This window comes from Nyctibius grandis, chromosome 11, assembly GCF_013368605.1.
Source record: "Nyctibius grandis isolate bNycGra1 chromosome 11, bNycGra1.pri, whole genome shotgun sequence".
Taxonomy (NCBI): Eukaryota; Metazoa; Chordata; class Aves; order Nyctibiiformes; family Nyctibiidae; genus Nyctibius; species Nyctibius grandis.
The window spans coordinates 19111114-19134772 of record NC_090668.1 but is presented as its reverse complement, the minus strand read 5'-3'; the positions used below and the strand labels follow the sequence as shown (position 1 = coordinate 19134772).

General features: G+C 50.2%; 1 protein-coding gene across 4 annotated transcripts in view; it reads right to left on the bottom strand.

The window, feature by feature from the left end:
* NTRK3 (neurotrophic receptor tyrosine kinase 3) overlaps nt 1-23659 on the bottom strand; it is a 212891-nt gene that overhangs the window by 171623 nt on the left and 17609 nt on the right. For all 4 annotated transcript variants that reach the window (XM_068409846.1, XM_068409847.1, XM_068409848.1 and 1 more), the window contains exons 2-3: nt 6911-6985; nt 5494-5565 (exon numbers count right to left, since the gene is read on the bottom strand). In XM_068409846.1, the coding sequence (XP_068265947.1) occupies nt 5494-5565; nt 6911-6985 (147 nt within the window). The remainder of the gene's footprint in view (nt 1-5493; nt 5566-6910; nt 6986-23659) is intronic.

The following is a 23659-nucleotide window of genomic DNA, read 5'->3' as shown; positions in this document are numbered from 1 at the left end:
GGTTAGGAGGAGACTGCTAGGATGGATATGACAGCAGCACAGTGATGAAAGGACAAAGCCGGGAGAAATCATCAGGAAGGAGGAGGAAGTGTAATAGGACATCCAGAATCAAGCAGTTGCAGGCAGTCACAGGGTCTGAAGCTGGTTACAGGAAGAGAGGAAAAGAAGTTTAACCTTGCTTCCTATAGAAGGATGGCTCTTTCAGAGCAAGGCAATAGCTCATTAACTACAAAGCAGGGGAAAATTATCCTCAGGCCATGACCGAGAGGGAACAGTGCTATACTTGCAATAATTCAGCGTCTGATATTTTGGTTATTTCTTTATTTAGTGTAAGATCTCGATCAAGCTCCCAGACACACAGAGCAAAGAAGGTGAACCTTGACAGCCTTTCAAGACAGTTGCCTGCAGTCCTTCGAAAGCACACAGGCCTCAGCTGCTGGAGGGCTTTGGGTGCTGTCCTGAAACAGCACTGAAGAGGGCAGGGAACAACTCACCAACCTTGTGCTGCCTCAGCCACCTCGATTTTCAGGGGATGCAGCCCAGTTTCTTTCCTATCAAAGCCTAAAACCATACTACATCTCTGGGAATTCCCATGTCAAAGCTACAAACTACATCCAATACCAGGCTACTAGTTCATATGACACTGCACAACTGCCACGAACCCAGCCAGGACACCGAAGCTAACCTCCATCCTCAGAAAACAACACAACCTACAGAGGAGGTTCCAGGAGACTCCAGATTAATCACAGCCCAGGTTTGCCTACAAAAACAAGCCCATAGATCAGCCAGCTCAGTCTTTCACCAGGCAAAGCAAGTCCCTGTGCATTCCTGCCAGCACCTTCCAGAACTTCCCCAACCCTCATTTTTTGAGAGAAAAAGACAGACGGGATTACACAGATAAAAATGCCTGTGGAGCAGAAGGTGATCTGACCATACCATACTCAAAACCCAATTACACTCAGTACAAAGCACTCCAGGGTCTCTGTCTTTAAGACTCCTGGGTGAAGACTGGAAGAGAAAGCTTGATCCTCAACCCCGACCTTACTCTGGCAGGCAGTGCTGAGAGAGAGCTCTTTGACAAGGAGCTGTGTCTTGGCCAGCCCACAAACCAATTTAGAGCATTTATAAACCTCCAGAAGACAGTTTAAGAAGAGCCTCTGAATGCAGACAGAAATGGCAATTATTAATTTTCTAAATAGATATTTGACTACTTAAGCCTTGTTTAAAAGTGTGCCTGTCTCTATAATTACACAGCCTTAATTTGTTTTCTTTACTACACAATAAATAAGGTGTGCACAATTACCCTCTGCAAATACAAGGCAGTGCCTCCTGACTGGCTGGCTGAGTACGCAGCCACCCAGGAAAGCATTTAAAGGGAATCACAGTCTCTTAAGTACCTGCTTCCCAGTAAAGGGGGACTCAGGCATTGCAAATGTCAATTTATCTAGTTCTAGGCACAACTTGCTGGGAGCCTACCCTCCTATTGCACAGCTCTACTGTCCCACAGCCAGCAAAGGCTGGAAGCTTTGGCCAGCAGCAAACAGGTCCTGTCCTCTCCTGTGCACCAATTCCTGGTGCGCTGTAAAGCTGAGCTCTCCTGTGGACTTCCCAGTGTCTAACAAGGAACGTGATAATGTTGTATTCTTCCCCTCAAGGCACTGCAACAACCTCCCTTTACTATTGCTCTGCCTATTGTCATAATACATGTAGGAACTTGATATCCTCATGACTTGTAATCCTCTATCAAGTTCAAATAAATTGGCCAAATTATTCCACTGTTATTAGAAGTAGAGAGACTGAAAGCATGCAAGACTTCCCTCAGTAAGCTGTGATAAACACAGCAACATAGTAAATACGGATTCAGATGATTTATATGTCTCAAATTTAGGAACCATATAATCCTAAAGATTTCTTGTACAGCCTCAAGCCAAAGACTGAGGTTTTCTGTCAACACCAAACATTTCCTATGTTCACCTGCATTGCCTTCTAACACTAACTGCCACAAATCTTGGCTACAAGGGCTCAGTTTTCCACAGCCTAGACCTTCTGGTCCTCACATCCAGTGCATGGTGTTCTCCAGGACCATCTTGTATTAGCCAAAGGGCTGTCAAAACTTCACAGAAATAGGAATCGACCAATGCAACTTTACCCAGCAAGACCTCCAGTGAGGGCACAAAATGACACTGGATATCTAGCTTATATCAGACCCACATCCATCCCCATTCAACATCCAGCCAGTACTTGTTCTAGAAGGAACCAACTGCCTCAGCCCAATTGCCCGCAGAAGTAGATCTACATTGCAAAATCTGCTGTTATATTTTGGATTAATTGCCTCTGTAGCAGTGATAGGCTTCACAGTACTGACAATCAGACAAGTCCTGGAGCCCTAACTCTCCTCATTCAAGGAGAGGTGAGAGGGATCCAAAGCAATTTCTAGATCCACACCTCTGGCTCCCAGTCACCCACTGCACCTCCACTGATTAGGTTGGTCTCAAGCCCCTTACACTTATACAGCTAATTTCAAACCCTAAAGGACAGGCGTGACCCTGTCAGGCCACACTTTGGAGCACTTTGAGGTCTACCACTCGGGCAGCTGAATGCTGAAAATCTCCTTCATGGGTTTCTTGCCTTTCCTCCCTGACACTGTGATGGGGAAAGAGGAAAAAAACAAAGCCAAACCTCATCCAGAACCATTTTCTTAAACAAACCCCCACAAACCTGAGCTCCTGCAATTAGAGCTGGGATAAGTGATCTGCTTGTGATTGCACAGCTGGGGTCTGAAGACAAGTGTGTGCACAGAGGAAGGGCCAGAAATAGAAGCTGCTGGGAGAAGGCAGAGCTATCTGGCCCATCTGAGAGGAGAAAAGCTTGATGAAAGGCACTGGGAAAAAACCTCACTTCAGCAGGAGGATGGGATTTAACCCAGGATGGGGAAGGACAGATCAAAAAACAGCTCTTAAGTCCTCACCATTTGTACACGAGCTTCATGTGGAAAAATGCCTGCTGCTGCTCAGACCCAGCCTGTAGCACCCTGCAAAGGTCCAGCCCAGGGTCCCCACCACCCTGTGCCAGCCCTCCCTGGAAGTGAAACCCCTGCCATTTATTAGACACATTTGCCATCTTATTGACTCAATTCCACCTACAGCCATCCAAACAGCCAGCAAAGGAGAAGGAAAGCCAGGGCAACAGCGATAACACATAGCAGTAACTCAACAAGCCTTAAGCACACCATCCCACGGTCCCCAGCCCCGCACCCATCCAGCTGTAGCCAGCCCCATCGCAAGGGGATAGGGACAGTATCCCTTGCTCCTGTCAGCTACTGTACCTGGTTACGGCAGCCCACGACTTACAGTAGAGTGACATTTCCATTAATCCTTTTATCCCTGGCTCGTACGTGCAGCAACTGAAGAAAATGTCAGGCCTTCAGCGAGCCAAGCTCCCCAGGAGGCAATGGCTGTGGAGCAGCCGAGGAGGCACTTCGATGTACTTACATGGTGCCGTGGCCATAGAGGGGACCCCGGGTGGCACCAGGTGCCTGCCAGGGTGTGCAAAGCCTTGGGAACGACCGTGCTTCCAACCCCATCAGGGAGAGAGAACCCCAGATAAAGCAGCCTGGCTGCAAGGGCAGCACCATGGCCCGAGAGCCTCTGAGGACCAGGAGGGAGCCACCATCCCTGCAAGCACCAGGTCTCCATCCCCAGGCGCCCAGCATCCGCCATGAGGAACATCCACCATGCAAATATCCACGCTGCCGGGTCCCAGGAACAGCACCAAAACGCACTGGCAAACACTAACCAAATAATATACTTACTTGCCTCAAGCTTCAAAAGGCAAGGAAAGAAAGATGTTAAGAACACGATCAATCTTACACAGCCCAAGCAGTAAACAAACACATATTTCATCACTACATACCAACCTTAACTTTTGACACAAGATGGATGTGGGGGTTTTTTTCCCAATCTCAAAAGTAATCTCAAAAGACAAAACCAAACACTTTTGGAAAAAGCAGCAACAATTGCATGTGTACACTTTAACGACATTCAGCCTCAAAACGAGCCTACGTGGCCTTCTAGACTCCTACGACATCCAAATGACTTTCATCAGGAATCAAATGTTATTCATTTTATCTACTAGATACGCAAACAGCAACGGCATAATTGACAAACACCCCCCTCCCGCAAAAAAGAAAATCACTTGGGAGAGGCATTCAGAGAGAACACTTCCCAGTAACAAAAAACAACAGAAAACACTAAAAACACATTACAAATCAAAATAAAGCACAGAAATCAGGAAAATCCCCGTGGTCAGCATTAAGGAGGGTTTATTATGACAAAATACACATTACTTTAAACTCAAAGAGGCTCCAGGCTTGTTCACAAGGCCCTTAACTATTCATGCCCTTTGGTCCTGCAGATCTGCTATTTAGCAAGTACTTTACCGTCACTTAGCAACTGTAACTGGTTTTCCAAAAAGGAAGCTTTTGGGGTTTTTCAGCTCACATTATCTCTGATCAGACATCAAGAGACAAATCTATCCTGCTCTGCGGGTCACATCCATCTCCCTCCGCCAGGACATGCCCGTATCGATGGCCGCATGCATCTGCAGACTCAAACGGATGCGCTCTACGGCCTTTTTCCATGGAAGAAGCCACCAGCGTTGGTTTTGAAAGCAGGGATACACACACTCTCCATCCAGACCATCAGCTCACGCCCAAGGCCAGGGCCTCTCACCACCCCCTTTTCACCTTTTATACCCATACCAGAGCTGCGAGGGGTTTGATCTCAGACACAGTCACTTTGACAAGATATTTCAAGCCCAAGGAGCGCCTCACACACTGGCCTGAAATTCAGGCTTTCCTTTATCGCCTTGGGAAAAGTAAACACATATCCAGAAAAGAAATCAGTGCCCTTGGCCTCAGGGATGGGGGAATTCCCCAGGAGACTGTACCTGGTGGGTAACAATGCCCCAGCAGCCAGACACTTATGCTATGTCCCATAACAGCTCTCCAGTCTCTAGCACAAAACATCCCTACCCTAGGCCCGCTGCAGTGCTGGTTTAAGAAGTCAGTAATTAGGAGCAGAGCTGGCTGCCCTGTGCCCCAGGATTTGTGCCAGAAAAGTGCCCTTTGATTAAAAGCTAACGAGCGGGGCAGGCGCTGACTGTGTGCTGGGGCATGCGGCCGCCCCCCAAACTCTGCAGAAAGGGAAATGTGCACCAGTCCCTGCAAGGCTGCTAACGAAGCAAGCGCTCGTTAGAGCAGCAATCAAAGTTGGGCCAGTTATTAGACACCAAAACCCATCATCCACCCAGCAGGAGCTCGTCTCATCCTGCATCAGAAGCCATTGCACTTCCCTGCGCCTTCACTTTTCCTTCTCCCTGCCTTTCCCCACCAGCATCCCCCTTCCCTCCCATTGCTCTCCCGGACAGGCGCTTTGGGGATCTCCTTTCCGCAGGGAGTGGAGGGAGAGGGCGGCAGGAGCCAGCGACACTCACATGTAGCGCAGGTGAGGGTTCTTGGCAAAGGCGCGTGGCTGGATGTTTCGTAGTCCTGAGTTCCTGATTGTCCTGCAAAGAGATGCAGAAGGGCAGCAATGGAGTGGAGATGGACAACTGCTCCAAAACCCTGCGCTCAGCACCTGAGGTGCACTGGGAGCCCTCGATTCCCCCCCAGGAGGCACATCTCTCCCCAGACAGCCTCTATGAGTCACAAGCAAAGAGGAAATTGGGCTTTTCAGTTTCATCTGATACGGCGACAGCACAGGCTCAGCGCAGAGCGGCTGCTGGGCAAGACTCTCCCCCCACATCCACCAAGGCTTGCTGGGGTGGCCTGGAGCATCTCCTGCTCCTCTCTCCTCCCTCCACCTCCACAAGCAGCACTGCCTGCTCCCACAGCAAACCTAACGCCCAGCATCACCCTCTCCCCTCCCTCAAATCAAAGAGAAAACCTTTCTGCTTGAAGCTCTGATAAGGAGAGACAAGTATTTTGCATAGGGAGTTATGGACACTGAAGTGGGAATCCTCTGCCACCCTGTTTTGGAGAAGCTGTATCAGCACTATGACCAGGGTTTATTAATATCTGCTGCAGACAAAAGTATGCCTGAGTCCATTGCTGCTTTCTTAGGTGAGATGAGAACAGCAGCCAGTCAGCTTACAAGGTGTGCGTGTACATGTGTTAAAAGTACAGCTTGCTGGGGTTTGGTTATCAAGTGCTCAGCAGTGTAGACCTCTCCTCCAGCCCACAGGCAAGCTGTACCTGATGTAAAGTTCCCAGTGAAACACATTAGCAGAGTCTCCAGCTAACCCTGAGCAACACTCTGCATATCATCTGAGCAGCACCCAGGGCACTCCCAGCTCCAGGAGGATGCAGGAGGGGGAATTAAGAGATTGGGTGGTATCCTCTCTCAGCCAGGCTTCCCAAGTGCCTGGCAAGTTCCTTCAATCTCATGGACCTCAGTTTCCTCTCTGTGATGCACAAAGTTGACCTCTCCCAGTGCTCGGAGTGTTGTGCAGGGGGATGCAATTCCTTTACCGTGCAGTACCACCGTGATGGCAACTACACAAAAGGAGGGCCAACAGCCCAGCGCTGAAGGATCGGTGGAGACAGCTGGATTTTCACATTTTGGGGCTGAAATGAGTCGGAACAAGGCACAAGCCCAGAACAAAAACAGTGGGGAGAAGAGAGGTCAGGGCTTATGTGTGTTAACAGAGCTGTCAGGAGCTAGCAGTCTTCCTTCTCGCAGACCCAGCAAGGACCAAAAAGCCCTTCATCTCCATTTTGTGGAGTCTCATAGCAAAATACAGCAGAACCAGTAGCTTAAACAGGCTTCAAACACTGCAGCATAGAGACTGCAGATGGAAGGAAGGGGCTGCCCAGTGCTGTTTTCCTCCCCGACATGTAGGACATACTCACAGCCTTTGGAGTCCCGTGTACAGCTCCATGTCGACGGCATTCAGTGTCTGCAAGTTCTTCCAGTTCTCTATGTGTCTGTGGAGAAGAAGGAAAGGCTCAGCTGTGGCACAACCAGATGGTTGCTCTGCCTATGCAGGGGACAGCACGCAGCAAGGCCACATCATGTCCTACCACCCGGCCCCACACCTCTTCCCACCTTCCTTCAGCCAAAACCTTCTTGCAACAGGTCTGGGGATTGGTTTTGCTCAGGCTTCAGCATCCACACCCTCAGACACAGATGGCACGCATCACACTGCCAAAAGAAGCAGTTTCTCGTGCTGCTTTTTATTCTGTTTTCCCAGCATTTTGGGAAAGCCAAATAATATGGTTTCACCCACAGTTTTGAGCATGGAACATGCAACCGATCCATTGAACATCCTTGGCCAGCCATTGCTCCTCTCCACACCTCACTGTGCACATTGGTGAAACAAAGACACGATCAAGACTGCTCACGCAAAAGAAGTGGAAGCAAGTAAAACCCCTCAACAAAAACTGGGAGCCTACATGGAAAAAAAAAAAAAGTCAGGTTTATCCAGTCTCTTACTGTGGTGAACAAACAGGGTCCTAGTCTTTGCTGGTTGGTAGTGCTGCTAGCAGAACACCAAACTTGGTTTGAAAACCGTGCCTTTATTATAAATTCCTCAGTCGCCCAGGGCGCTCTGGCAGGTATGTTATAGAGAAGAAAAACAGAAATAGATCTGTCACCATGGGATCATTATTCAGTAAATATTAGAGCTGGGAGAAGGTGACAGATCGACAGCCCCAGAGTCTGGGGTTCCCTGTTATCGGCAGCACAGGAGCTATGATGGCAGCAGCGTGGCCAGCTGGCTGCGGCCACGGGCCTCCATTAACAAGCTGCAACACTGCGTGATGGGGAAGGAGCTTGGTCCTCATCCCTCAGGCAGTCCTTGGCCAGTTCAGGCTTTCTCCCAGACTGAACTCAGACACCCTTGCACCAGAAAGCACAAACATTTTCAAGATGGTCTTTTTGCTGGGCAGGAGATGGAGGTGGTCCTCCCTCAAACAGAACTGACTGGGAGAAACATCTGGCTGGTCCCTTTAGACAAGATGTAAAAAGCCCAACCTCAAAGTTTATGAACATACGCACCCCAGCTCGCATCTGCCCTGATGCAATAGTTGGCTTTGGACTCAGACCTCGAGAGGGGAAACATTTCCAAGTAATGCAGAGTTGGGATGGTAAGCCAATGCTGAGAACCATCCCTTCTAGGCAAGAAGGTTGCAGAACCCTATGTGGTGGTCCACAGGGTAAGCAGAAGAGGGACCTTTGACCACTTCCAGAGCAGTCACAGGAGTCATACGTTTCTCCTCCAGCACTTGCTACATCTTGTGCTTGCACAAGAACAGATGAATTGGCGTGACAGAAGTATATGGACCTATTTGAGCTGTATCCCAAATACCATTCAGCTCAAGAAAGAAAAATACAAAGCCTGAACTAAACCTAAACATATTTCTCTGCTCTCACCATGCAGATCCAAGAAAAGCAGAGACCCGCAAGAGTCACCTCTGCTTTCCACATGTTCCATAATTGTCTGCATACCCCGAGGGGTTAGTGTAAGGACGCAATATAAGCTCCCAACTGGCTGCTGCATGACAGTGTAAGTTACGGTTCATCCTCAATGACCTGCTCAATGGCTTGGATCGCCTGCGTCCCAGACAGAATGAGAAACAGGACATTATTACAGCCTTTTCATATTCCCTGCCAATGTCTAAGGCACTCCCTCTTGACTGGGAGGCATCAGTCAAGAGCTGTGACAGCTTGCTGAAACCCTTCCAAGACAGGGTAGGACTGTGAGTTCAGGTCCTGGGCCGAAAGATTGCAGAACTGAGCAAGGCTAGAAACACAAGTTGAAGATATTTCCCACCTGCAGCTCCTACAACCCAAATGAGAGGGTCTTCCAAGAGAAAGAAAGAACATAGGAAGAAGCAGGAATGGGATGATGTGGGTTTATCGCCAAGGCATGCTGGAGCTACAGCATCTGAGCAATGACCTTCGGGGAGGGATGGAACAGCTCCGAGCCAGGAGCTATGGAGCAACCACAGCTGGGAAGGAGGCGGCAGCCAGATTGGCTCTTGTTTTATTGATTGTGTTTGCTAAAAAAAGTCAAGGTTATTTTTGACCTGACACTCAAAGCCATGCGGGTAGCATTCTAGAAGAGGCAGAAAAAGACCCAAGCTTGTTCCCAGTGACATGCACAAGCATGACTTTCTGATGACTCAGCACTGGGGTACGAGGGTCTTGGGCCCCCCCCATGGCCAAGTACCCCCAGAAGTGACATTACAGACTGTAGATACAACTCCACAACCCACCTTCCAGCCTCCCAAACGAAGCCCATGATCTTCCTGAGCCAGATATGCTTTGGTATGTTAACACAGACACACATCACTCATAAAGGGAGAGACAAGAGAAGCAACAGCAGAAATAAATACATACACACACACTTACGTTTAAGGATAATCCCCCAACCCAGCAGCTGCTTTACATAGAGTGCAATACAGCGAAATAGCATCATCTTGAATTGGGTGCACAGGTCAGCAAGAGACTTTGAGTCCCTTAAACTACACAGACACTTCCCTTCTCAGGGACTCCCAGAAATGGCTCTTTTTTCTCTGATATTTCAACTTAGCAGGAGTTGCACCCCTGCTCCTAGAAGTGGCAAATCAGCCTTGGTTCACAGGCACCCCAAAGATAACACCAGTAAAACCATTTTCTTTTGTTCCCTATTGCTTTGGAAAGAATAGTGTAACTTTGCGCTGGCTGGGTTCGCCTGAATTCACTTTAAAAACAAAACAGAAATGCATCTTATTCCGAAAGCTCAGGGAGTCAAGCTGTGATTGCAAAACGTGCAGTGGTTGCACAGGAAAGCAAACCAACGAAGCAAAGAAACTCCACCCCTAAAACTTAAGTCCCTCTTCATGTCCTTCAGTATCTCAACTAGTTCCCCGTTTTTTCCTTTCAAGGTTTTGCTTGCCCTAGAAATCTTACGTCCTCCCCATTGCTGCTGAAGACTGAGACCTTTCCTTCTCCTCTACCTCGGTTCATTAACCTGGCAGGAACACGGGTGCTGGGTTTATGCCAAACACAGATGTGACAACTCCCAGCCCTGCCCTGGTCTCTGCAATCAGGCTTTGAGGTATGAATTACAGTCACTGGGTTACTCCCTCCTCCCTGCAAACATCTCTAAATATATATTCCTGTGGCATTCCTCAGTTATTACTAAGGTAAGCTGCTCTTCTGCAAGACACAATAGCTTCAAGACCAAGACCATACTTCACAAATCCTGAAGTGCTTGCCATATACACGTCCACCAAGACTCATTTCCAGCTTCTAATCGAGACCATATGAGATGCATCGCTAACACAGATGAGAATGCTTTTTGGGAGGAGATGGAGGGGAGGGGATGCTTGTTTAAATACTGGCTTCTTTCTCATACTTCTGGTCTGTTTGGAGGGTCCTGCTGGTCCAGGTCTCCTTGCACTGCAGACCTGCCGTTATACCATGCTTTTTACAGACTGATCAAAGTCCACCTTAGGAGCAGCTAGGGCTTTGCCCTCCTAACTCATATTGAAACACTGCACCAGAACTCCCCTGCTCTTCTCATTTCTTACCCACAAGCATTTTACATCCATTTTCTCTTGTATCAAAACCATCTTTGCTTAAGCAGCTGTTTTCCTTTCCTGGCATTTCCTCCTCCTTCCTTTACAAGCAAGAGCCAGACCCACCCAGCTATCACTTGTAAGTTACACGAGGCCCGCTCTTCTAAGGCAGCGTGTCTGTATGAAGCAGTGAAGTGCAAGGCAAATTGTCTCAAGTGCCTTGAAGAGGTACTAACTCAAGTCCCAGAAGTGATGCAGATATATTGCTCAGGCAGAGTCCTGCTGGCAAGGTTATTTTGCTTCTGGTTTCAGACGCAGCACAACTAGCGTTCACATTTGGTGACCTATGCAAGAAGGACCACTGTGATGGACACTGTAATAGAAAACAGCTCTCCATTTTCTTCATCAGCCTATTTAAATCCTCTTTTCTTGAATAAGAGTGACCGAAAACACAGAGCAGTCTCCAGGAGGTCTCACTTGTATAACAGCACAAGCAACTCCACAGTTAGCTGGAAACACTGTGACTTGCAGCCTGAAATCACACTGGCCTTTCTCACAGCCCCATCAGCCTGGTGGCTTGTTTTCACCCCATAACTGAGCACTGCACCAAGCACTTCTATCCACCAGGTTGTTTCCAACTGACATGATTTCTGAGCTGGCAGGAAAACCCCTGTTACACCCACATTCATCCCACTTTGTATTACAGACTCTCTTGAGTTTGCTACTGCAGCTCTTCCCCTTGGCCATCCTCACCCCACTTTGTGTTCCCACACCCCCAGCACTGCGCTAGCAAAGCCCATGAGCATGCTCTTGCCTTTTGTGCCAGTGTCCTCAACGAAAGCAGAAGCCAGCCTCACCACCAAGGAACCTTAGCTGTTACCTCCTCTTTCAACATCTCCTGCCACCACTTCATTATTCAGCCTTTCACCTACAACAGCTGGGCTATACTGTGTCTTCTCCAGAAAAAACAAACCACTTATGATGTAATGCAGCATCATATTAATCTCTCACCCTGAAGTCATCTCTTTGCTGAGGAAATCGGTTACCATTGCAAAGGAAGATATGGGGTTAGCCTGACAAAAGCTAACTTTAGGAGGCCAACCCTGCATCATATCTCAGCCTTCATGTACCTACAGCCATGCTTTTACAACTTGACTTCAGTAGACCACTGAAATCAGACCAATGGTCAATCCACAGCTTGGGTGCTGCGTCTCAGTTAACAGCAAACTTGTGAAGTGTAGAACTGTTTGCCAGCTCCACAGCTCGTGAGCATCACATCTCACTCACAGATCCCAGGGCACTGTGTGAAGCCAGTAAGGTGGCAAGTGTCTTTGCCCCCACCTCACACAGAGAAAGATCAGCAATCTTTTTGGTGACCATATGGTCATCAAGTCAGGGTTTAGGTTTCAGCTGGTCTCCAGAAGTGCCAGGACCTCACCCTACTTGCTGGAAGGGGACCAGTAGCCACCAACCCCATGGGAGCAGTGGTTCCTTTCATTCCCAGAAGGACACCATGCAGGGTGGTGTTTGACAGCACAGGTTGGTGTCACCTTCTTGAGACTGCACAGCAAGCCTGCACAGCTCCACATGCTCCCCTTCTAGCCCAGAGGCTATGCAGCAATGGAGACTAGAATATCCACTGGGGTTTAAAGTCAGGCTCATTGCACCCTACATGCATGAGGCAGAGGTGAAAAGCAGCCTCTTATGCCAATTTACCAAGTGATTAGCTTGAGGCTACTTAATGTGCCTGGCCTTCCTTCACCCTCCTCATACAAGAAGGATAATATTAGCCTAATCTCCGTCAGCTTTTCAGGCACTGTGGTCAATAGCTAAAAAGGGCATTCGATAAGCACCAAGTATTATACAGCATGTGTACCCACGTGCTACCCAAATCTATATCTAGCCCAAACCGGAGGAGAACGACTTTTCATCAGGATGCCATCAGCTCCATTCACTGCCAGAGCAGATGACACGTCCGTGTTAGAGCCATGCCGTGCAAGTGCCACCACTCATGTTTGAATGCTGGGCAGTGAATAAATTGTGCTCCAGCAAGCAGGTAGCGCCCTGAAACACACACAATTTTATATATTTGTATATAGGAAAGGCAAGCAGAGCGTTTGACTCCTCTCTCTTGTAGGGCAACAGGAAAATTGATTTGTCATCCAGGCATATTATACCTCACGATCCAGACAGAAGCATTAGCTTTCAATTACCTGATATGTTTAGCATTATAAACAAGCCTCCTGGCACACCAGCTCCAGACCATGCAAATATGAATTTGGTTGCAGGTGCAAAATAGAGGGAAGACACCTCTTAAAACCCTTGACCAGTAAGACCTGCCTCCTCCCAGCAGAGGTGCTGCACATGTTGATGGGAAGGTCTGGAGACTGGGAAACCAGTGGCACTGGGGCCGGTCCCACACCCCAGGGCAAAGCACAGCTGCGGTGGGGATTGCTGGCTCCTTTTATCCACCCCTCGCACAGCTGAGGAAGCCATAAAGAAATCAGCCATCTTTCACAGGATAAGGCACTTATCGCATACATTTAATAACTAGATGCATGAAGGACTTGATTCCCTCAATATGGAAGTTATAAAAGTGAATTGGTAACTAAGCACTAAAGGCAAGTGCAGCTGAATAAAGACTTAAGAGAGTAATATTTTCCCCATTTAAAGCATGGGCATGGGCTTCCCCTTCCCAAAAGCACATGAAAAAGTCACCCAGTAGCAGATAACTTTGCACCATTAAGGATAATTTGAGGTCATTGGGAAAAGGAGGGGGGGGAAGAAAGCAAATCCAGCTTTGTAGAAACAATTATGAGCATAACCCCATAGCATAATTGTGATTCGTCAAGGTAATGATCATAAAACACACCACTGCAACAGTTCCCTCTGCACTAGCAGATCTGCTCCTCTTGCCAAGGCCCTGCAGGGATATGTGGGTGCTGTGGAGGATGCGAGGGGCATGCACCCAGTTCCCTGTCCCATGGGCCCAGCCACATCCAACCCAGCAATGCAAACCAGCCCCTCCAGAAAGGCTGGGCAAAGGAAAAAGCCCTGATCCCTCACTGGCTGAGGAGGGTGTGGGAACAATACAGCCATGCACAAGCCACCATAGTGTGATGTCTCAACACCCTTCCTGAAGAAACCCAACTACTACTACACACCACAAGCATCTCAGAGGGCACCAGGAGTTCAGAAGAAGACTGCCCTGCAGGACATCTTTCAGAATAGCCCAGACAAGCTTCACACTCACACCAAGAGCATCTGCCTGGCCCCATGCTGGCTAGGAGCAGCCACCAGGTGCAGAAGAGCTGCTGTAGCTGCACTAACAAGTTTGCCATATAAAGACACCCTACTGTGGAAGATATCCTGAGAAACAGCTTTAAGCTCTGCTAAAACACATGTTTTTTCCAGGCACTGCAATTAAGCGATGCTGCCTGGCACCCATAAGGATGCAGAGGCGCTGTACCTAAAGGAGAGAGGGGAATTGCCTGCATTTAAAAAACAGACAGTAGTGCCAACATGACCAGGACCTCACCCTTTGCTTTCGTCTCTGAGGACACAAGACCCTCTCAGGGGTGCACTGTGCCCTGTGTTTATGTGTTCATCTGTTCCCCCTCTATGATCTCTGCAAGCCTCCAGCTCACCCCAGGGCAGACACCACATCCCACACCAGCTCTGGCTGGTGACTTAGAGCAAAGAGCATCCCTTCCAGAGACAACACATCAGTATTACTAGAGGACGGCAGGCTGCCTGGACCCAGCAAGTACAGATCGCTGCAGCACACGGGAAGCAGTATGTTCCTGTTATTGTACACTACATCCAAGTTTTTTCAGTGCAGGAAGAGTTATACCCAGTCACTGCCTTTCAGAAAGGAAGCAATAGGTGCAAGTGGGACAGCAGAGCTGAAGAAGTGCTGTAGGCAGCAGTGTAACTGCCATCACAAGTACTCTCCTTAATATCCCATCACTATTACTCAGCTAACGCTGGGAGAAACCAGCACTGGGGTCCCGAGCAAGAACTGAGGTGTCCAAAATCACCCCAGAGCTCAAGAAACTTCATTTATCAGAGAGAATCAACAGCACAAAAGCTTCAGGAGAAAACTTTCAAGGACTGCAACATCTTCTGCGCAGGGAGCGGGGTTGGGGGGATGGTGACCCCGGACCCTTCTGTGTACAGGCTGGGCTCCTGGCTTGGCCCTGGCTCCTTGCCTTGACACCTCTCAGCTGCTCCAGGCTCTCTCCCCAACTCTTTCTTATTTATTGCTTGCCACTGTCTGACCCTCACACAGCCTCGAACACCACCGTAAGTCAGAGAGCACAAGACAGGAGGAGCATTTTAGTCTCACAGACATGGACATAAGTACACACATGCAACTGCCTTGGAGTGAAGCATCGGCAAGAGCAAGACCTCACCCCCCACCTGCAGCATCAGCTGTAGTTCCCTCCCCTTTTCATTGGGGTGGCCGACTCAAAAATTATGTTATTTCCACAAAATTGCATTTCTTTTGTTATTCTCCGGCAGGGCAGCTTGCAAAGCCAGTCCTCTGTGCTTGGAGAGGTGCTTCCCACCAGCAGACATGGGTCTGGGGTACATGGAACAGACGCTCCAGCTCAGGACCACTAATGTCAACCTGCACATGTCTAATCACACCACATCTCCAAAACAGCCATGCAGCCAGCTGGGACGAGAGGGCAATCCAAGGGGAGAAAAAACAATTCCCCTGGAAGTTTTACACCAAGCACAAACCTCAAGGTGATGCAGCACCCTTTCCTTCATGGGGAGGAGATCAAAAGAGCTCCCATTTTTAGGCAGCTCCCCAGGCACCTGCCATGCCAAAGGAAAGGGTGCTTTATCCATGGGATTTCATACACAGTGAGAGCCAGCAGCGTGCAGCGTTTTGCGGTCTTTAAAGATCAAACAGCATTTTATAGAGGAAGCAGCACCCTCGTCAAAATCGACTTCAGTAATCATATTCTGCCTTATTAAACCCTCCCTGAAACTTCAAACTGGAGGTCAGATTCCCTCACAGTCCCATCTCTGAATAGGTCTGGGGCTTTTCAGAAATTAAAATATATGTATATAAATTCATACAGGCAGACAGAGCTGCCAAGCTCTGCTCCAAAGGCAGCCGTGGTTCTCTCCTGGAGAGCACAGTGCCTACACACATTAGCAAGAAAAGGAGATGTACTAAAGGTACAGGATCACTAGAGTTCAGCTTGGCAGCAATAACTCTTGCTACAGATCAGTGCCAAAGAATGTGTGGTGTAAAGGAGCCCCCCAAAAAGACACAGGGCTTTGGTGATGGGCAAGATGATGTCCTGATAGACCATATTAGCTCACCTAGGACTTGAAGGGGAACACTGCCAGCCACATGCATGCATTGCACTTCAGGCTGTGCTTGAAGACAGGAAAATGGATGGAGGAGGAAAAGGAAAAAATAAAATCTCCCACGAACTGGCTGTTACTGTGATATACCATGCTGAGAATGAGGAGGCAGGAGCGAGAGTCCAGCAAGAGGAGATGCAAGAGCCGGGAATGGGGCTGCACAAATGCTGTGGCAAGAGGGAACTGCTGTCCTTAATCCAGACCTGCCGCCTTTCCTGGCCCTGCCTGCTGCCACCCACCCACGCAAACCCACAAGCACACTTTCTAAAACCACAGCCTCCACGGGAGTCTAAATTCAGACGCTTTTTACATCCACATCAGCTTCATCTCAGATCCTGTTTTGATGTAACTGCACATTTTTGGGTAGATCCTTCCCACTGCTCCCGTGCCCGGATCCCAAAAGCAGCACAGAAACAGAGCTTGGAGCTGCAAACTGTGGGTGCCAAAGGGTCCCTCTGCTTCTGCATGGCCATGGCTAGTTAGCAGCCAAATCCAGCACCCTTCCTCAGTCCCCTATCCCATTTTATCCTCCTCTGCTCCCCTGCAACTCCACCACCCCCGCAGCACAGCTCATCCCATTTCCAGCTTTCCCACACACCCCAAACACCAGGAAAGCCGCTGCCCAAGTGAGGATAAGGGAGAGACAATCTTTCTTGGACTCAAATCTCGCTCCCACGAAGCATTTTTCTTCCCAAACGGCTCCCAAGGACCCTGAACTTTGATCTTCCAGCATTTTGGCTCCTCAGATGTTTATGAAGCTCAAACAAGTGGGCAGCAATGCCCAGCTGGGCTGGCCGCAGGCCAGGCTCCCAGCCGCTCCGCTTGGGATGGTCATGGGCAGAGAGGCTCCAACCTGCAAGGAGACCTGCCGGGGTCCCCATTACCTTCCTGGCACAGCAGATCTGCCTGCCCAGCCCACCTTCTGCTCCCCATAAAGCCAAAGGACCGGGCAAGCTCTTCACAGAGTTTATTTTGAGCCAACTGCCAAAAGACACCCCCAGGCTTGTATCTGCATTGCAAATAAGTCACAGCCAGCTCTGCCTACCCTCCCCAGCAGCCATTGAAGGGCTCCTCCATCACCCATAAGAAGGGTTTAGTCCCCTTCTCCCATGCCAGGAAAAACCTCCCTCCTTTTTTCCCTTCCCAAGCTTTTCCTACACACCGGCTTGCTCTTATTGCAGAGGTGTAAGGGCAAAAGCATCACTCAGGAGCAGGGGGATGCGCACATCAAGACACGGTGACTCGGAGCTCTAGGCTTCCCAGACAGTAGATATTTTGTGGGAAGTCATCTGGGTCTGAAAGGGAAAAGCTAACCAGCACACCTATAAACATGACACAGACAGAAGGAGGCAGGGAAGGGAAGAAAGAAGAGCAGGGAGGGAACAGACACTTTAAAAGCTCCTCTCCCAGTGCTCTACTTTATTCATATAAACGTGAAAAAAAAAAAAAGCACCTTGCAAAAATGTTATAGCAGAAGACACTGACAGCCAGAGACGCTGCTAACCAGGCTGTTGTGTTTGAGCCATCCAACACAACAAATCTGCAGAAGGTTTCTGACTCGTATCACAGCTCAGTCTGCCATTCCTCTAGATAAAGGCATAACTGAATTATGGAGAAGCCTCTGCTCGCCTGGCACCTCGACAGAGAGCAGCACTCACAACCAGGGCTTGCCAGCACTCCAAAACCAGCCACCCCAACCAAGCCCCTGCCCTTCGCTCCCCATGGGCACCTCCTTCACCAGGGCCAAAGGTGGGGTGAAACCCTTGACCTCACGCTATACACACTGCTGTTGAGCTGCGCTGGCTGTTAAGCAAATACCTTTTGCTTTACACCAGGAGCAAGGCAGGAGCACACAACCTGAGTTACTGCAGCTTGGCCAACACGTGGCAACTCATTAACCCAGCACTGACATCCCCACTCTTCACTAGCAGGCTCTCCTCACATCATTTGAAGTTGTTCTTTATCACCAGGGTTTGAGGGTTTGCACAAAGGTTTAAGGCCAGGGCAGTGAGAAGCGATGGCATCCAGTCCCAGCCAGGCCATGGCAGCCCACACATGCCCCTCTCCATAGCCCAAGGCCACGTCCCCTCCTACGAGACACGAGCATGATGAGCCTGATGACTTGGTGCTCCTGAACACAAGCCTCCTATTTCTGAAGCATTCCCAAGAGGCTGGCATTACCCTGACAGGTATCAAATGTCACAGGAGCATGAGGGATCCAGAGGTCCTGCTTAGTTGTAATTGTGGAGAGGCAGCCAGGCTGCACCTCCTGACAGCACCTGCCCTTTCACAACTTGGGCTGAAGATGTTATTTAACAGAACAAATGTGGTTTTGGCACTGTTTAGGGTCACGGAGCAATTTCAAAGCCAGAAAGCAGATCATGGGACAAAGTCCTTCCAGGGAGACTTTGTTGTTGTTGTTGTTGGATATTTTGGGGTTTTTTTGCAAAGAATTACTCAAACTTTGTTTCTGCTCCTGGGCAGCTGGAGAGCCAGGAGGGTCCCAGCACCAGCCCCACCTCAGAGCAAGCTACATGTGCCCAGAGGGTTATCAGCAAAGGGAAGCTCATTCTGCACAAAGAATACGGACATTGTCTGCCGCCAGCCCCGAGCAGGGCTCTGGGGAGCAGGAGCAGGCTGGCTCGCTCACAGCCTGCAGCAGCTGGGGCCCAAGACCTCGTGCTTTGTAAGCCAGGCTGGGGCTTACCGGGGACAGCAGCTGGCAGGGGACAGCCCTCCTGCACGCCAGCTCCTTCTCCCTCTGTGGATATTGCAATGGGACGGAGAAGGGCTGCCCCCCCACCCCAAGCCACCATCAAACCACAGATAACCCCCAATAGCACCAGGTCAAACCACTCTCCAGTCTCTCCTGCTACAATGTCAAGGCTCGGATTCAGCCTCTGGGACAGCGCACAGAGGGTCACTGTGCCACGCTTGTGCCCATCACCACATTCCCAAAGCTTTTCGCCCCAGAAGCGTCATTTACAGCCCTTCTAGCTGTTTCCCTGGCTCCCAGCGAGGGCAGGAGGCAGAGGGAAGCAGGATGAAGACAGAGAGGAGGGCAGAGCTCAGAGCCAAAGCAGCACTGGGATGCTCAAGGGCAGAAGCTGCAGCTCCCTCCCCCAGGGCTCTGGGCCCTGAGGGAAAGCAGGGGCAGGTAAAAGGCATCACCCACTCCCACCTGAGCTGACACAACCCCTGGCACTGCTAGAATCACCCTGCCAGCAACAAGCACAGCAATGCCACCAGCTTGGGAAATCACCCTGGGCATGGGCAGCTGCAGCATCCCCCACAGCTCCCATAAGAGCCACAGCACATGTGGCCTCCACGCAGCACAGTCCCATGTGCTCCTGCCCCTTATCCAGCCCAGCTGTCCCACGAGGGCATCCCAGCCCCCCCAAGCAGGACGATGCAAGCACCAGCTCCAGTTTCCATATTTTAGGTGGTAAGAGCATCAGGGCTGCCTGGCCACAGGGTCCCACACAAATACACCGACACAGGGAACCTCTCCTGGGTGAGAGGCAATACACGATCCGCTGGAGCCCCCACACGTAGACCAAAAGCTTCTGCCCATGACAGTTTCCAGCTGGGTTGTTCTTCTGGTTTTTTAAATCTTTCCCCTATCTCCCCTTTGAAAAAGCCTGTAGTTGCTATGGAAATAGTCTCATCAGTATGGGTGGAGCGTAGCAGTACCAGTCAAAACTCCCTGTGGGTCCCAGTTGACACCAGTGCCTAGGAACTGGCAGGACTGGAGGTTATCCCAAGCTGCACAGGGGATACCCCGACCTTAAAGCAGTGCTTGGCACCAATGGGTGAGCAAGACCGATGTGGGAATCAAGGGCAGGGACCTGTGATTCACCCAAGGATAAACCAGGAAAAAAATAATTGAGACGCCCTCACGCTGGCTAAGGGACAAGAGGGTCACAAACAGCAAAAGGCTGCAGTCTCCCGCAGTGATACCCCTGCTGCAAGCAGGAGGTGGCCACAGAAAAGGGTAGCAGGAGCAGAGCTGAGCTTTGTCACTGGCTCTGCCACCAGTTCAATGCACCCCTCCAGGGAGGCTTCTGCCTGTACTCCCACCTCTGATAGGAAGCTCATAAGCAAGCAGGGTGCAAACGGCAACTGTCAAGTGCTGTGAAGAGAGTTGGAGAGCAGAGCAAGAATCTTTCCTATCCAGCAAAGAGACCAGTGTGTTGGGCAATGCTATGTGCCCCAACAGACCCTCTTCACCCACTGAGTCACCCCCTCCATCCAAGCACCATGGCTGCAGACCATTCAGGTTTTACACCATGAGCTGGCTCCTTGCTAAAAACACTGGCAGGGTCTTTGCAGGTGAAGAATCATCATTTACCAGTAGAGCTTGGAGCAAGGCCCCCAGGCACCAGAGACCAGCCGAGTGCGAAATGCATCTGCTCCATGGGAGTGGACAGCAGGCCAGCAGTGCTCAGGGCACACAGAGGTGCCACTGCCATGCTGGGACAGGTAGAACATCTGTCCTCAACCCTGGATTCAGGGTAAGTGCTAGGGACCCCCATCTCCATCACCCCACCAGGCTGAGAGAGAGGACACGACACTCCGTGAACAGCATGGAGCCCAGCCAGGGCGTGCACACTGCCTCCTGCCTCAAGCCATGCTGAGTAGCTGTATTCAAGCTGCTGGTGCCCGTCACCTTGTCACCAGGTGCAGCCCATGACAAATGGCAGCTCCCCTAGCAATGACAGCAGGAAGCTCTCCCAGTTGCAGGATGCAAACACAGGTCTCTGCCACTACCGAGGGCTGTCCCCAGCCACCCCCAACATGAGACCTCTTCACAAATGGCATTTTAACCCTGATGCATCCTGGTGCCACAGCAATGAGCTTCTGAGCTGTGTGGCAGACAGTCACATCACCAAACCCTTGTCAGCACTCATTGTGGACCACCATGCATGAAACCCCTTTCACAGTATCATTGCATGCTTGTCAATGAGCAGGCTGCAGATGCTTCCCCAACCATTTGTCTCCTAAAGCAGGGATTTTCCTACATTCAGTGTTGATGCCACCATGCAGATCTCACCAAGCTTCGCCTTCCTCCCCTACCAGTCCTACACAAAGCCACTGGGGCTGTCACACATCACGTCCCACCCTCTGCTCTCTGTCCTGCCTGCAAAGGGAGAAGCATATGGGCAGCACCACCACAGCACCATAAGGCATTATAGAACTTCCATTGAGCTGACATGTTACTGGTGCCAGGGTGGATCTGAGCACAGCATGGAGCATCACTGGACCCTGACAGTCCTTACAGGTGCACAAGCCTAATTAAAGGTTTAAATAACAGTTCGCATCATCAAACTGCAAGGGGCCCATCTCCCTTGGAAGCCATCCACATCTTCAGACTTGCCACATCCCAAATGCTTTCCCAAAAGGATGCACTCAAGACAAGGACGAGCTTGAGCTGTTACTGAGCCATCCAGGCTTGGTCAGAGACACTGCAAACAGGAGCCTGCACTCCTGCAACTATCCTTTTCCATCCAGATTTAGCAGATTCGAGACCTAAAGCACAAAGTAGCAGCCATAATTCTTCCCACTCCCACCACTTTGTCCCATACCCAGGGAACACACAGTCTCTTTTGCTCCCTGCTGGCAGAAATCTCATTGCACCAGCCCACTACATTTTGCTCCACAGTTTTGCGGAGCTGTTTTTGGAAGAAGCTGCATGTAAAGCTGCCTGAAAAGCAAAGGGTCTCTGCAAAAGCAACAGAGAGGCCTGAATTGGCCCCGCTTGGACCAGGGACAGCAAACCCAGGCTTGAGCCAGCAGTGCAGCCAGCCGCCCATGACACTGTGACACTGCCATCTCCATCTCACAACACTACACCAGTGAGCATCACTATCCCTCATGCGACATCCCCAAAGGCCTAAGTGACAAGCTGTACAGTCCATGCTCCCACAGCCCTTTTCCCTCCCATGACCAAAAGGTGACCCCAGTGATGGAGCCAGGACCATCCTGTACCACAGACAACTAAAGCACAGACCAAGAAAACAATTTATCCCTCATCATACAGCAAACCTTTCAGGATGCTTTAAGATGCAAATCTCCCAACATCCATCTTTTCACCATCTTTACCCCAACCTGGTGGTCCCCATCAAAACCTCAGCAGAAGGGATGCTTTGGCGAGGCCGGGTCAGCCCTAAGGACACTGGTACCAGGTGGATGCTGCTACCAGGCAGCACAGCAGCATTTTGGGGCTGGCTCCTGGGGAGGGCACCCACGTGGCTGCCTGGGTGCACCCTGGCTGCACCCCACAGCACCCCGAGATGCCCGGCAGAGAGGTGCTGGCTGTGCCCACAGTGCCTGCATAGCAGCACAGCGCCTCAAATAAAAACTCCCCACAGCCAACACAGTGAATAAGATTACAACAAATACAAACTAATGATACAGCTGTCAAGACAGATTAGACTGCGCAGTGTAAAAAATTGCAGGGCTGTTTAGTCACAACAATATAAGATTAATTTATCAATACAGCTTATGTGGCACTGGAGAGATAGCAAATTGAATAAGTGAATCTTTTCTCCACCTTGCACAAGGAGGGAGTCTCGGACCCGAAGGGCACGCAGGTCTGGATGCCTGTGAGGATCTGCAGGCTGGAATCAACCCAACAGGGCTGGTTTGATACAGCCCAGAGGGGTCTGCACTCACATCCCAGATGTGGGGAACAGGCACACATGCCACCCACACACGTGGCTCTGCACCCACATGCCCCCAAAGATGCCCACCCTTCTGCAGCACCAGGCTGGAGAGGGATGCTGCTAAATCAAGACACCCAGAAGATGCTGCTGCAGGCAGGGACTTCCCAGATCCCTTCCCACAAGTTCCTCCAAGTCCAGCGTTACAGGACTCAAGCCGTTTGTGTCATTTCACCTTTAAGCTCTGTCCCAGCTACAGCACGTGTGTGTTTTGGCACACACAGCAATCAGAGGCAGCGATCCACCGCGCTAACGCATGCAAAAATATGCACAGCCACCTCCACCCTTTGGGGGCTAAGCCCTGGCAGACATGGGCAAGCTTGCAGACCTGAGACCATCTCTCAAGGGTGCTCAAAAAGTAAAAATCCAACCGGCAGGTCCTCGGGAGATGCCCCGCTATTCATCCCACAGCTTCTGCCCACAGATACCATCGCCGGCAGGCCCCTATCATTTCAGATCTCTCATACGTTGCCATCTGTGAGTTAAAAATGTGCAAGTAAGTAAATAGCTGCAGCGATAATGAGCCAAGGTTTCGATCTGTGAAGGTGAGAGCACAGCGGCAGCCGCTGATACGAAGGAAGCACCCGTTTCTATAAATATTGAAATCCGGTAATTATCATCATTAGAACGAGTTGTGTTTTAGCCATAGCTCAATCCCAACAAGTAAGAATGGCATTTATTTGCCACAATTAGAACTGCTAAAAATACCTCCTGAACCTTGCCTGGTTCAGCCCCGTCCCACCACCCTCCCCAGCAGGCTCAGCCTTGGGCAAGGAGCAATGCAAAGAGGGGAACCACTTGAAGGACCATGGCAAAGGTGAAGAAACCCTGTGCTCCCCCACAGAGACCAGGACACCAACACAAGGCCACTATATCTTCTAGGAACCCTTCCCAGCTTTGCTCCATGGCTTGCTCCCCAACTCTGGTTCAGCCCAGCTAACTCCAACCATGCCATGCTGGCTCACCAGTGCAATGTAGCTACCCC